General features: G+C 54.2%; 1 protein-coding gene across 1 annotated transcript in view; it reads left to right on the top strand.

Moving 5' to 3' along the window:
* TTC7B (tetratricopeptide repeat domain 7B) overlaps positions 1-14,040 on the top strand; it is a 248,432-nt gene that overhangs the window by 205,608 nt on the left and 28,784 nt on the right. Inside the window, 1 exon segment of the mRNA XM_010845240.1 lies at positions 8,265-8,405. Coding sequence (XP_010843542.1) covers positions 8,265-8,405 — 141 coding nt within the window.

Here is a 14,040-nt window from a genome sequence, read left to right as displayed (position 1 = left end):
CCGCCTGCCAATGCAGGAGACACGAGAGACACCAATTCGGTCGCTGGGTCGGGAAGATCCCCTGGAGAAGGAAATGGCAGACCACTCCAGTATTCCTGCCTGGACAGAGGAGCCTGGCAGGCTACAGTCCATGGGGTTGCACAGTCAGACACAGCTGAAGCGACTTGAGCACGCTGTTCACACACGCTTTTGTGGTTTACCAGGAGCTGATCCTGATTTTAAGCCTCTACCAGCCCATGTGGCTCCCTGAGGGCAGTGACCGGCCAGGCGGGGAGAGCTGGCCTGGAACGTAGCCGCCAGGCCGCCCCCCACGGCGCCCTCACTCCTGAGCTGAGGAGCCCAGGCGCCCCCGTGCACCTACCCCAGTGGTCATCATTCTGGAGGGAGACCTGGGTGGATGTCCTACCCTCCTCTCTGAGAATGTGCCGGCTCGTGTTCCCAGCTTCATTTTATTTCACCGATTCTGGTGAAAGTGCTGCTCTCTTTAGGAGCCCAGAGAAGAGAATGATACTAAGGAAAACACACCCCGCTCAAATGAAGCAAGGTGAGATACAAGGCCGAGGTGGTGAGCGTTTTATTATTGACCTTGCGTTTTCTGACTTAAAAACATCCGTCAGGATCAGGAAGTGACCAAGTCGGTGAGGTGGTGACTGACTGTACCTTCTGCCTCTGCCTAACAGAAAAAAGTCCCTTTTTAATCTATATATGAAAAGGTCACTCTAATGATGGCCCCACTGCTTTTGAGGGGTGGCAACTGAAGTGTAAATGTTCTTGCTCTTTTTTCATTAAAATTAATTCTCTTAAAAAAGTAGTTCGGGCTTCCCTGGGAGTTCAGATGGTAAAGAATCTACTTGCAACGTGGGGGTCTCAGGTTCCATCCCTGGGTTAGAAACATCCCCTGGAGGAGGGCACGTCAACCCACTCCAGTGTTCTTGTTTGGAGAATCCCACGACAGAGGCTACAGTCCACAGGGTCACAAAGGGTCGGACACGACTGAGCGACAAACACTGGACACTGCCGCACGTTCACTTAGATAGTTCTAGGATGTCTCTCCCTAAACGAGGTTGAATGGCAGTTCGGGAGGTGGACAGGTCAGTAATGCAGCCCTCGGGCTAACGCCGGGCGTGTGTGTCCCCAAGCCGGGAGCCTCCTCCCCGGGCCGCATCCGCACAAGCCGCTTTCCCCAGGGGTGGGCGCTTCGGTGCAGAGTGGCGGGCTCAGGACTGTGCAGCGGTGGGGTTGGGGCAGGTGGGGAGCCTCCCCGTGTAGTCCTCCAGAAGGTACTGCCTCCCGCCCCGCAGCCGGCTTCCGGGCTCCCTCCGACGGCCGGCCCCCCGCATGCCTGCTGAGCGCCCCGCCAACAGCCCCGGAGCACGCTGGCCGCCGCGCATGCCCCTGCCTCCGGGGTCCTTCCCGACGCTTTCCCTGGAAAGGACCACCCCTTTCCGGAGGAAAGCACGTCCCATCAGGTCTGAGCTGTGCTTGATACTCTGTGAAAGTCATTGGGAGTCGTGACCTCGTCTTGGGACTGGGGGGTTGTTTTGTCCAGATGTACTTGGCTATCTTAGTCTCCTTTTCGCACAGGGAACAAGGAAAGTAGCTACGAGAATAGCCCCCGAAGTTACCGATCCTCAGAGCCCACAAGCAGGCCTCACAGTGGGCGGGAGGCGGATGGAACCGCAGTGGCCCCCAAGGCCGCTCTGCTGGGGCGCACCCCAGCTCCCCGACTCGAGGGGAGCGGGCAGCCCTCCAGGGGCCAGAATGCGGAAGGGAGACCCTTGACAGCCCCGTGTGAGGAGCCCACCCCCCAAATCAGAGGCAGGACCACCCCCAGTGGAGATGGGGATTGTCCTAACCCGGGGTTGAGGGGTGGGCGTGGAGGGAAAATGGTCCGTGTTTTTTAAGGATTCAGAGAACATGCGCCTGACTGAGCGCTGTAGGGACAGGTGGGGCCCTGTCCTCCCCTTCCTCACCGGCTGCTCAGGCCCGGGCCGCTGAGGCTCTCAGAGCGCAGGGACCCGGTGCGAGGAGGTCGCTGGACCACCTCTCATCAGCGCTCAAGCCTCCTCTTGAGAAACAGGCATCCTTCTCCTGTTAAAGATGGAAGGTTTCAAGCCCAGCTGTCTGGCGGAATGCTTAGTCGTTCAGATCACCGTTCAGTGCGTGGGGCCTTTGAGAAGTGAAGCTGCTTTTTTTTTTTTTTTTAATTTCATTGTTGGGGGAGGGGCACAGCTTCGAAGAACCGGAAGCTGAGTGAACTCTGCCAGCAGGTAGCACTGAGTCAATTCAGGACCGAGGGAAAACACGTGCAGAGAGCTCTGGGCAGTGGGTAATTCCTGCACACACGGGCTCCTCTCAGAGCAGCGCCGGAGGGCGGGTGCCTGCGAGGCTGCGCGGGGCAGATGGGACGCGGGTGACGAGGTGCGAGGCCGGAGCCGGTGCAGCCGCGCGCCCCGCGCTCCCCGCGTTCACGCGCAGACCGAGCTAGCGCTCCAGGGCTGGAAGCAGAGGGCAGCCTGAACCCCGCGCGAACACTTAGACATGGGTCCTTAGCTCTTCGGCAGAGGGGTTTTTGTTGTTCTTTTTCGCACTTCAGTAGCACAGTTGTCAGTTGTTCCTGGGCTGTAATGCTCACCAAGTCGGCAGGGTTGCACCTTTGACCTGTTCCTCCTCTACACGCTGTGAGGATGGGAGGGGAGAGGGAAGGTGGACATCGTTCAAACCACAGCGGCTTAGGTACCACCACCAGAAGAGTCGAGAGGGCCACTGGAGTATAAAAACACGCCAGCAGTCAGTGACCCTGCTTGTGAAAATACAGGTGACTGAACACAGCCTGGCTGTGAAGTTTACTGCCTTTTGCTTAACAGCGTTACGGGCTCTGAGATTCCTTTGCCTGATGAACTTCAAGTATTGAACTAGGGTCCGTGTGTGAGGCCTGTGTGAAACTGACCACAGGTGTAGTGAGCCAAGGAGAGGATTTGGAAAGACAGCAGCAGGCAGTGTGAGCTGGCTGGACCCCGTGTCCTGCTTCTAGCAGAGTTTCTCTATGGGCTTCAGGAGATGATAGGAATGGGGGTAGGAATCCTCCAGGGGATGCAGAGCCTGCATTCTGCTTCCTGAGGTCAGGGGCCCTGGCTCCTGGCCCCTCGGCCCAGGCTCTCTATCAGCAGTACCCTTCCACACCCCACCCAGATGGTGGTCCTAAGCGGGGACTCAGATAAAGACCCTGGAGGTGGGGATCAGAATAGTTCTTCAAGCAGCGCTTTGCCGACGTATCAGATGTCCAAAGCAGCATTTTCTCTTGGGCATCTAGGTGGGACGAAATTCAGCTCCAGGACATCGTTGCCCCATGGACACAGAACCTAGGCCAGGTTTCAGGGCCCGCTGTCACCTGCCCACGTCAGCTGTCGGTTCAGTTGGTTTCACGGTGGCTTTTCAGAGCCCCTGCACCCTGTGACTGAGGGACTTGGTGGCTGCTCGGCCCTGAGGGTTCCAACAGGGATAAGCACTTCTCGAATTAATGTGATAAATAGGAGATGCTCAGCGGCCAGACACGTCCCCTGGCTCACCTGTCAAACCTGATTATCTGGAAGCTTATTCCTCCAGAGTCTTGGATTTCAAATTAGAAATATGCCTTCTGTTCCCGCTCTGATTCCTTTCTCAAGCCTCAGTTTGTCCATTTCCCTTGGAGGGATAATCCTCTTAACCCCCATGCACGCTGTAAGAATACATTTGCCTTCATGAGAAAGAAAAGGGTTGCTTTAAAAATAGGTTGGTCAGGACTAGCGTTTCTAGTTTACCTACGTAAATCAAAATCTATCTTGGCACTTACCATTTCAGTCTATGCAACAGTAAGACGCAGGTTGTTTTGATTATTTTTTGTAATCAGATTTATCTATTCTAATTCATAGTGATGCTTAGCCCTTTCTTCCTCCAAATTCTAACCCAGTGAGAGAGTTTGATATATTTGCACTATTGCTAGGAAGAGTGAAAGTGAAAGTTCAAGTCGCTCAGTCGTATCCAACTCTTTGCGACCCCATGGACTATAGAGTCCATAGAATTCTACAGGCCAGAATACTGGATTGGGTCACCATTCCCTTCTCCAGGGGATATTCCCAACCCGGGGACTGGATCCAGGTCTCCTGCATTGCAGGCGGATTCTTTACCAGCTGAGCCACAAGGGAAGCCCTATAGACATTAGCTATTAAGTATTTTTATCATTATTGTAAATCACCTGCTCTTGTTAATAAATATTGAATGCTCAAAAACCCACCCCTCCCTCAGAACCTGAAGGGTGTCTGCCCCGTGAGACGTGTGTGAAAAGGGATCATGTAGGAAGGAAACAGCTGTTTCTGATGAACCTCAGTCACCCTCCCTTTGTAAGGGGGTTAGTTACACTGGCGCTGGGGAGCCCCAGGTAAGAGCAGTGTTAATTCATGTGCACCGCGGTCAGCCTTAGTGCCAGTGGTGGGAGGAGCCCTTTGAGCCGGGGAAGGTTCTGGCCCCTGGGCGGTTAGGGAAGGAGGGTAGGGCACCGAGCCGTGGTTCCCTCGAAGGGGGCCACTCTCTTGCAGATGTCATACAGTGACAAGTCTGTTGGCAGTGCTCATTCACTCATTCATTCGTTCGTTCCATGAGCATTTACCAAGCACATTTCAGGGCCTGGCATTCTTAGCCCCTAAAGTACCTAGCGGGCTTCCCTGGAGGCTCAGCTGGTGAAGAATCCGCCTGTAACGTGGGAGACCTGGGTTCCACCCCTGGGTTGGGAAGATCCCCTGCAGAAGGGAAAGGCTACCCACTCCAGTATTCTGGCCTGGAGAATCCCATGGACTGAACAGTCCATGGGGTTGCAAAGAACCGGACACGACTGAGTGACTTTCACTTCACTTTCAAAATACCTAAATGGAGGACATGACTCCTGTCTTCCAGAACCACCCAGTCTCATAAGAGAGACAGTTAGGCTAACGTTAACGTACAACAGTGTGGTCTGTACAGGGATCACCATGACCACAGGAGGACATGGGGCGCTGAGGTCCCGAGGTCTAACGTTTTGCCTGAGAATGGACCACAGGAGGACATGGGGCGCTGAGGTCCCGAGGTCTAACGTTTTGCCTGAGAATGGCAGGGAGGAGGATCCAAAGGCTCCCGGCAGCCTTCCTAGAGGACGTGGTATCAGAGCTGGATTTAGACGCTCGATGTGCAGTTAGACTAGTGTCGAGTCACCTGCTGGCTATATGCATTTGGGTAACTTACTCACTAAATCTCAATTTTGTCGTCTAAACAATGCAGGTAACAGTGTTACCTGCCTCAGAGAATTGTTTAAAGATTAAATGAAGCAATATACATAAAATGCAAACCAGAGTGCCTGGAACAGGCCTCTAAAACTGATAATCAAAAATGATAATCAAAACTAGTTCACTAAAACTGATAATCACCACTGCCGGCATCATCATTTGCCAGACCTTCTTCACAGTGAAACATGAGTATGTGAAGAATAAATGAATTTAGTTGTGTATGTGAGTGAGTGAAGTCACTCAGTCGTGTTCGACTCTTTGCAACCCCATGGACTGTAGCCCGCCAGGCTCCTCCGTCCATGGGATTCTCCAGGCAAGAGTACTGGAGGGAGTTGTCATTTCCTTCTCCAGGGGATCTTCTTCCTGACCCAGGGATGAAACCCGGCTCATTCAGGCAGACGCTTCACCGCCTGAACCACCAGGGCAGCCCCAGTTGTGTATAGATATCACAAAGAGAAGGAACTTTGACGTTGTTTCTGAGAAGTTGGTTTGTGAATCAAACAGATCATCTGAAAAGCAAAATTAGCCCTTTGTCTAAAAGTCACAAATCCTTGTAGCCAAGGAGTCTGAGAATCTAGTAGAAAATGTGTAGAATTTTTCTAGAGCAGTGGTTTATTATTTTTCTTTTTAAAAAATGAAACATTTTAAGCATTTCTCAGTTTTGATTTCATTTTTGATTTCAGTCCCTAACCCATGTAAACAAGATCTCTTGAGGGGCCTTGCAATAACTTTGCAGAGGGACTTCCCTAGTGATCCAGTGGCTAAGACACCACACTCCTGATACAGAGGGCCCAGTTTTGATCCCCAGTCAGGGAACTAGATCCCATATGCCTTGGCTGAGACCTGGTGCAGCCAAATTAATTAATTAAAGAAAATGACTTCGCAGAGTCCAAAGGGATTCTGAGATAAAAGGGCTCTGAGAACCTCTGTCCTAAAGAACAAGAGCTTCCTGGTCCCCTTTCCCCAGATCGCTGGGCTGCAGGGAGGCAGGACCGCTCAAGCTGGCTGAGCTGTGTAGACGAAGCCCTCAGGCTTTTCTTGACCCACTGTCATCTAATAACACCCTCTTCCTGTCAATCCAGGTCGAGGCCTCAGTCTTAGCTGTACGTTGGTGTTACCTGCGTTATTAACGAATAGATGGCTGGCCCCACCCCTAGCATCAGTGATGCTGTAGCTATGACATCATGGTCATTTTTTTTAATCCTTAAGTGATTCTAATGTGAAGCCAAGGTTGAGAACCCCTGTTGGAGGTAGTCAGTAAGAAGGTAAGCCAGCTTGGTAATTGGGTCAGGATGTAGCAACAGCAGTTTCATTTATATAACTAATCATTGCTATTAAAAATCTCAGAGAAGCTATGTCCATCCTTGTTATCAATTTTTAAAATGCTGATTTTCCATAAAGAGGTTGAAAACAGAACAAGACCCCCAAAACCAACAGCAGTTTCATCATCTTGCTGCTTAGGTTTTTTTTTAAGTAGTCTGACACACTTTGTCTCTGCACGGTCAGTTCTTAGCTGAGCTCCATCAGCTCTCTTGTGTCACCTTTGAACTTGGGCTCGTGGGCCTCCTCGCACAGCAGCGCTGACTCTGGAGGCCTCCCTGGTCCGTCTCCAGAACCGCCCTCTTACGTGTCCCCGTGGGTGCTGTCTGGGGATTGTCCGCAGAAGCTGGATTCTCAGGCTGGTCCCCAGCCCCCTCCCCCGTTTCCCTTCCACCAACCCCCTCCCACGGAAGGATTTGAGTATATTGAGAAAAATCCACATTTCCTTCATGTTGGGACTGTCAAAACACAATATGGATGGCCAGTTTATCACTGCAAATACTCTTAAAAATGAGTAAATTATGGTACATTTGAAAGCCCCAGCAGAAATTATTTTTATGCTCACAGTCTCCTCTTACCCAGAGTAGACCCAACTCGGTTTATTTGAGTAGTCAGCGTGTATCTCTCTATAATCACCATTTTCAACCTCATAATAAGTTGATAGTTACCACCGACAGGGCTGGAATGTTTATCTCTGTATTTCACTTGAGGATGAATTATAAATTAAGAATGTTGCCAGCGAATATAAATATCACCAGTTTTCAATCTGAAATAACTGAGACTCCTGTTCTCAGTTCTGAAACCATTCCTCCAAGAGGGGATGTGGGAAAGAGGTGGGGAGAGACCCCCGTTTCAGAAGGTGGCCCCCGTCTGGCAGGAGCTCCCCAGGTCAGCATGGGAGGAACGTGTGGTTTGACTCATTTGATGTCTGAGTAGCAGCCCTTTGGCCAGATCCCCCTGGCCAGTGAACCTGTCCCGACAGCGGCCTGCCCCAGCCTCAGAAGAGCAGCTTTCACAGAAGAGAAAGGCGGGCGCCACCTCTGCTCTGACCTGACCTCCAGCGGGCTGGCGTTAGCCTCAGTGTAGACGTCTGCTTACATAGCGGGCAAAAGTGCGTGCTTCTGTAGTTTTTAAGTCACATCCCAGACTATGGCCCCAGATCCTTCAAAGGCCAGGGAACGAAGTGGGCAGTTGCTGGGTGTGTCTTGAGACCAAAACCCTCCACGCGGAATCCTTCGCAGCAGCCCAGGGTGGTCCCTCCCCTGCCCCCCAGGGAGTCTCCAGGTCCAGGCCCCCGGGAGGGTGCTCTGGCACCTGCCTTGGTCGCCCTTCAAGCATGCCAGGTTCAGTAGCGTGTCTCTGCCGGGCGTCCCCCTTCTCAGCCCACTCGAGGCTCCTGGAGAGTCGCTCTGCAGTCTAAGCTCTGTGGTGACTCAGAGGGCAGCTGAAGCCAAGGACAGGAACTAGGATGCCAGGCCCCAGCGGTCGCATGAGGTGTGACCTTCGAAACCCAGACACCCCTGGGGAGGGCCGTGCGTGCGTCTTGGTCTCGTGTCTGTGTGGGGGCTGTGGGGTGTTTGGGGTTGGCTGCTTCAGTCTGTCCTTTCACCTCTGATGTGGTCTTCTCGAACCCCCACCCCAACCCTGCAGGCTCCATCCACGCCACATCAGTCGCGGCCTCCAGAGTGGAGCAGGCGCTGTCGGAAGTGGCCTCGTCCCTGCAGAGCAGCGCCCCCAAGCAGGGCCCCCTGCACCCCTGGATGACGCTGGCGCAGATCTGGCTGCATGCAGGTACCGCTCTGCCCCCTGCCCCACCCGGCCTGCTGCTGCACCCAAGGGGGGGTGTGTGCCCGGGGCGGCAGTGTTCACGTGAGAGCAGGGCCACTGCCCCCCAGACAGCCTCTGCAGGGTACCCAGAGGTCCAGTGGTCCTGCTTCAGCTCTGAGCCTCAGTTTCCTCCTCCGAACCATGGGGTTCACCGCACCCTCTCCTGGGGTGATGAGCCTCGGTTTCCTCCTCCGCACCACGGGGTTCACCGCACCCTCTCCTGGGGTGATGAGCCTCAGTTTCCTCCTCCGAACCGTGGGGTTCACTGCACCCTCTCCTGGGGTGATGAGCCTCGGTTTCCTCCTCCGCACCGCGGGGTTCACTGCACCCTCTCCTGGGGTGATGAGCTCAGCGCCCCGTGCACTCTAGCAGTGATATCCCAGAGACCCTGGGAGAGGGGTCGGGGTTCGGGTGACAAGTCGTCTCCGTCTAGGCGGGGAAGGGGCGGCACCCTGTGTCCAGGCTCCCCTCTCTGACGGCACTCCTGGGGACCCTCAGAGAGTAAGGCAGGTGTCCATGGCTGCGGGGCGGGACACTAGCCCAGAAAGCAGGTGTGACCCCCCCAGTTTCACACGGCTGCTTCTGCATAGCTAGGAAGTCCCCCCCAGTAAATCCAGCACACGGGCATGTTCGCGTGAGAGTCCCCCATAGGGAGCCGGCGATGGCGGCTGAGTTGCTGGCATGTGTGTAGTTCCGTGTGAATGATCACTTTCTCGTGTTTTAGCCCTTGATCTCACAGGGCTTCCCAGGCTCAGCTCCCGGGGTGCCTGGTGAAAGCCCACATCTGGCTGGGGAAAGTGCTTCTTACCCACCAGCGCCCATCTGTTTAGTCTGCTTGTGCCAGGGCTAATTGCACGATGCGCAATCTTGTTTGCGACCTTTGTGTAAGAAGACACAGTTGGGTTTATATACCTGGCTTGGGCATGTCCCAGAGCCAAGCTCAGGCAGCGCCTTCTGTGAGCCGTAACAATGCCCGTAAATTAACAAATTATATTCTTCTGAGCAGAAGCACAGACGAGGGCTGACTCACGGCCTTGCTCATTGTTCTCCCTGCGCAGACGCTTGCCAGCGTTCGGCCTAGGGGACTTAGGCGGGCTGATGCCTCCCTTGCGGCTTGCTTGCAGAAGAGCCCGGTCCCCTGTCTAGGATGTAATGGCCATCCTCTTCCATCACCCTCATGAGCACTGATGGCGAAAAACAGAAAGAGAAGGGGTTCCTGTTAGTGTCCAGGTCAGGTGAGGCTGCCTGAACCTGCAGGGCTAGTGGAGGGGCAGCGTTGTCCTTTAAAACGGGCACGAAGTCGAGTTACTGCTGTTGTCTTTAATGGGCATTTACTTGGCTGCGCAGTGTCAGTGGAGGTAGGCAGGACCTTCAGTGGCTTTGTGCAGACTCTCAGCTGTGGCACGTGGGGTCCAGTTCCCTGACCAGGGATCCAACCTGAGCCCCCTGCACTGGGAGCTTGGAGTCTTAACCACTGGCCTGCCAGGGAAGTCCCTGAAGTTGAGTTTTTGAAAGGCCAAAGTCTGAAAAGCCAGAGGGCTGATGGGGACCCTTCCAGGCTGGAGCCAGCTCCCCGGACCCCTCAGGCCCTGCCGTTCTTGCCTGTGTCTCAGAAATGCTGATGACCTGGATGAGGGTCCGTGAGTCCAGGACGCCTTCGCCTGCCCGTTGTGTGGTAAGACCACACTGTGCCCCTCTTGGCATGACCTGCCATGACTCTTGGGAAGAAACTGCATATCTGCTTCTGAGAGCATTGACGAACTTGGCAGCTAAGATTCCATTTGGAGTTGTCCTAGAAGTTTTATTAATCACATGACATCCATTTCTCATTGCCATAGCCTATAAGAGAGAATAAAGCTCTCATTGCTATTAATAGGTGTGGCTTTTAACATTATAGGAGTTGGTGGAATTGAATTCTGGAAAGCAAATGTCGTACCTGCCGTATAAGCTCTGAGCAGAATATAAATCACGCATATATAGTATGAATAGTGGCATAAATTAGAATCTTATAGGATTGGTGCCATATTGACTCTTTGAAAGCACTGGCTTTGTTTGAGTCAAGATTAGAATTGTGTCATATATTCAACCTAGTCTTTGAAGAGGTAAATTCAGAAAGAATTCATAAAACAAGCTTCCACTGAAATGTAGGATTCTACCATGTGTGGTTTGGGCTTGACTGCTCTGGGCAGCAAAATGCAAGTGACCCACATTTTTGAGAACGTACGGAAACTAGGGAGCATCTGTGTCCATCCTCAGCTCCAGCAATACCACCAGCTTCTGCAAACGGCGCAGGTTTCAGAGCAAGCTAGATCAAGGCCCGGAACCCCAGGCTGGTGTTTCTGTGGCCTGTGGGTCTCTTCTCTCCTGGTCATTTTTCTGTGGTCTGAGTGTAGCGGGAGCTGGTGAGGCGGCGCCCGATGGAGGAGGCGCCCGGTTTGAGAGTGGCAGGTGAGGCCACTCTGAGGTGACCCAGACGTCCAGCCTGTCGTACAAGCAGGTCCCGGGCCGCGGGCTGTGTGTCTGAAAGGCAGAGAGGTTGTGACCAGGAGCCCTGAGCCTCTGCTGCTCTGAGGGGCCAGCCGCCAGCCCTGCAGGGAGCCCAGCCCAGGAGAGCAGGGGCACTCAGCCCCTGAGGGCCCCCGGGTGGGGAGGCCGTGCCCAGGGTGACCCCCTGCCCCAGCACTTCTGACCCAGAGCCCCCGGCTCCTCCCGGGACCCCCGGCGGCCGACCCCCGCGGGTTGTCCGTGTTCAGCCGCTTGGTTCGAACCTTTGTGACAATTTCATTTAAATTATGTTTGAAAAAATAATCCAAGCTCATGGTACACCGTTTAAAGGGCACAAAAGACACGGAGTGGAGGCGTTCCCCACACTGAGCACCGGTCACCCCCCCCACGGCCGCCATGTGAGTGGCTGCACACCTGCCAGAGCGGTGACGCTCGTGGAGGCCGCTACCTGTCACGTCAGAGACCGAATCCACTGTGTGAACTGACCATCTTTTAACCAGTGATCCGCTGACTCACGTTTAGATTATTTCTAGTATTTTGCTGTTACAGACAGGCATCAGTAATAGCCTTCTGAACACTGTTCTGTGTGACTTCAGTTCAGTCGCTCAGTCGTGTCCGACTCTGTGACCCTGTGAACCGCAGCACGCCAGGCCTCCTGTCCATCACCAACTCCCAGAGTTCACCCAAACCCATGTCCATGGAGTCGGTGATGCCCTCCAACCCTCTCACCCTCTGTCGTCCCCTTCTCCTCCTGCCCTCAGTCTTTCCCAGCATCAGGGTCTTTTCCAATAAGTCAGTTCTTCACATCAGGTGGCTAAAGTATTGAAGTTTCAGCTTCGGCATCAGTCCTTCTGGGTAAGGGTAATTCCTAAAAGTGGAATTGATCAAAAGTTACTCTTTAATCTTGGTAAAGTTTGTCACATTGCCTTCCGCAACTGTGCCAGTTTGCATTCCAGTCAATAAGGTATTAGGACTTCCCTGATGGCTCAGTGGTAAAGAATCCACCTGCAATGCAGAAGACCCGGGTTCAGTCCGTGGGTCAGAGAGATCCTCTGGAGAAGGAAATGGCAGCCCACTCCAGTGTTCTTGCCTAGAAAATTCCATGGACAGAGGAGCCTGGCGGGCTGCAGTCCCTGGGGTTGGATACAACTCAGTGACCACACAGCAAGATGCACAAGGCGCTTCCTCACATCTTCAGGGCACGACGAGTTGTCAGACTTCCAGACCGTTGCCAGTCTGACAGGGGACAGCGGGGCTCCATTGTCTGCTCGTGGGTCCTGCCATTACCTTCTTAGGTACTGAGTGTTTCTTTTTGGTTTGTGGCGTTGGCTACACGCCAGAGAAATTTGCCTTGTGTCATACGCGCTGTCTTTTCTCTCATTTAGTTTGTGTTTTACGGTTTTGTTGTTGTGATTTTTTTGCCAATTTTTTTTTCCATTTATCAATCTTTTCTTTATAGCATCTGGGCATCACACGATGTTTCAAAAGCAACTGCCCATTTTTACGCCTCTTTTCCTAAAAGTTCCAAGTATCTTCCAGTGCTATTTGTAATATATACACCATCTTATAGAGATCAGAAGGCTACTTTCCTCTGTGGTACAGAAGGGAAACCCAGGCCAGAGAGAAGCCAGCCCCTCTGTGGTCTCACTGAGACAGGAGTCAGGAGAGCTGAACTAAAGCATGTGAGGCTAGTTGCACCTCAAGACGTATCTCTCTGGGAGTCACAGATCTGTTTCTCTAGAAGCACACGCACGTGGCCACTGGCCATTGGAAATCCATACTTTCACAGCCCAGGGCTCAACCAGGGTCTTTCTCAGACCAAGCAGCTTCTTGGTGCCCACCCTTCAGTACCCTCTCTGGGGACGGCAGCTGAAATGACTTTGCGGTAGGTGGGTAATTTCTGCTTGTTACTTACTAATAATTACAGCTTTCGTTTTGGCAGCTCTCACCGTCGAAACCAGCGGCTATTCTTAGATGTGCAAGGTCAGGTTTTGGATCTCTGCTGGGAAGGTGAGGCTGTGGCCCTCTCACAATCTCCTGGGCCCCGGCTGGTCTGTGCCTTCTGCCCTGCCCCCTGCCTGCTTCCTCCCGGCCGCCCAGAGGTGCTTCGGCGGGGTTGCAGGGTGAGCCTGTGGCCTGGGCACCAGGCCAAGATGGAGACAGCTTGCAGACAGGTGGTGTTAGGGTCCCTGCCCAGGGCGTGCCTGCCGGAGGGAGCCGCAGTGCCCAGGGATCAGGCTGCCCTCATGCCAGTCTCCGTGGGTCAGCCCTGCTGGCCCTGCCCTGGGGGGGGGGGGGGGGGGGGGGGGTGGATTCCCCGTCTGCAGCCTGCAGGTGGCTGACGTTTGCCAAGCACCGCGCATGTGTCTGATCTTATCTCAGGACTTCCTTCTTCTTCACTTGTTTGCTCCATGCAGTAGCCATATAAAATGTGTGTGTGTGTTGAGTTGCTCAGTCGTCTCCAACTCTTGGAATCGCATGGACTGTAACCCACCAGTCCCCTCTGTCCATGGGATTCTCCAGGCAAGAGTACTGGAGCGGGTTGCCATTTCCTCCTCTAGGGGATCTTCCCGACTCAGGAACTGAACCCACGTCTCCTGCGTCTCCTGTATTGCCAGGGGATTCTTTACCGATGAGCCGCTGGCGAAGCCCAGCCGTACGAGGTATACTTACCTTCAGTCACCCCGTTTTACACATGAAACAGCAAGACAGAGGTCTCCCGTCACCCCCTAGGGTTACATGGCTAACACGGGGAGAAACCAGAATCCAGACCCAGCGTGGCCCCAGAGCCCCGGCCCCGCCCCGGGCGGCCCCCAGCCGGGAGCCCCGCCGGAGCCGCCGGAGGGTCTGAGCGCCAGGCTCTGGAGGGGGCGCTCGGCGGGCGCGTGTCTCCCTTCGTGGAGTTTGCGCTTCAGCCGCGCTGGGCTCCCCGTGCCGAGGGCCCTGGGGCGGCGGGGCGGGCTGGGGAGAACGAGAAGGGAGGTGGCCGCCGGGACGTGAGAGGACCAGAGGGCGCGTGGTCAGACCAGGCCCGCGGAGGGCGGGCGGGGGCCGCGCGGGAGCGGAGCGCGTTCCTGGGACGGCGGGGGCTCCG

The sequence above is a fragment of the Bison bison genome, unplaced genomic scaffold (genome assembly GCF_000754665.1).
Source record: "Bison bison bison isolate TAMUID 2011002044 unplaced genomic scaffold, Bison_UMD1.0 scf7180017864213, whole genome shotgun sequence".
NCBI lineage: Eukaryota > Metazoa > Chordata > Mammalia > Artiodactyla > Bovidae > Bison > Bison bison.
This window is presented reverse-complemented; position numbering and strand designations above follow the sequence as displayed.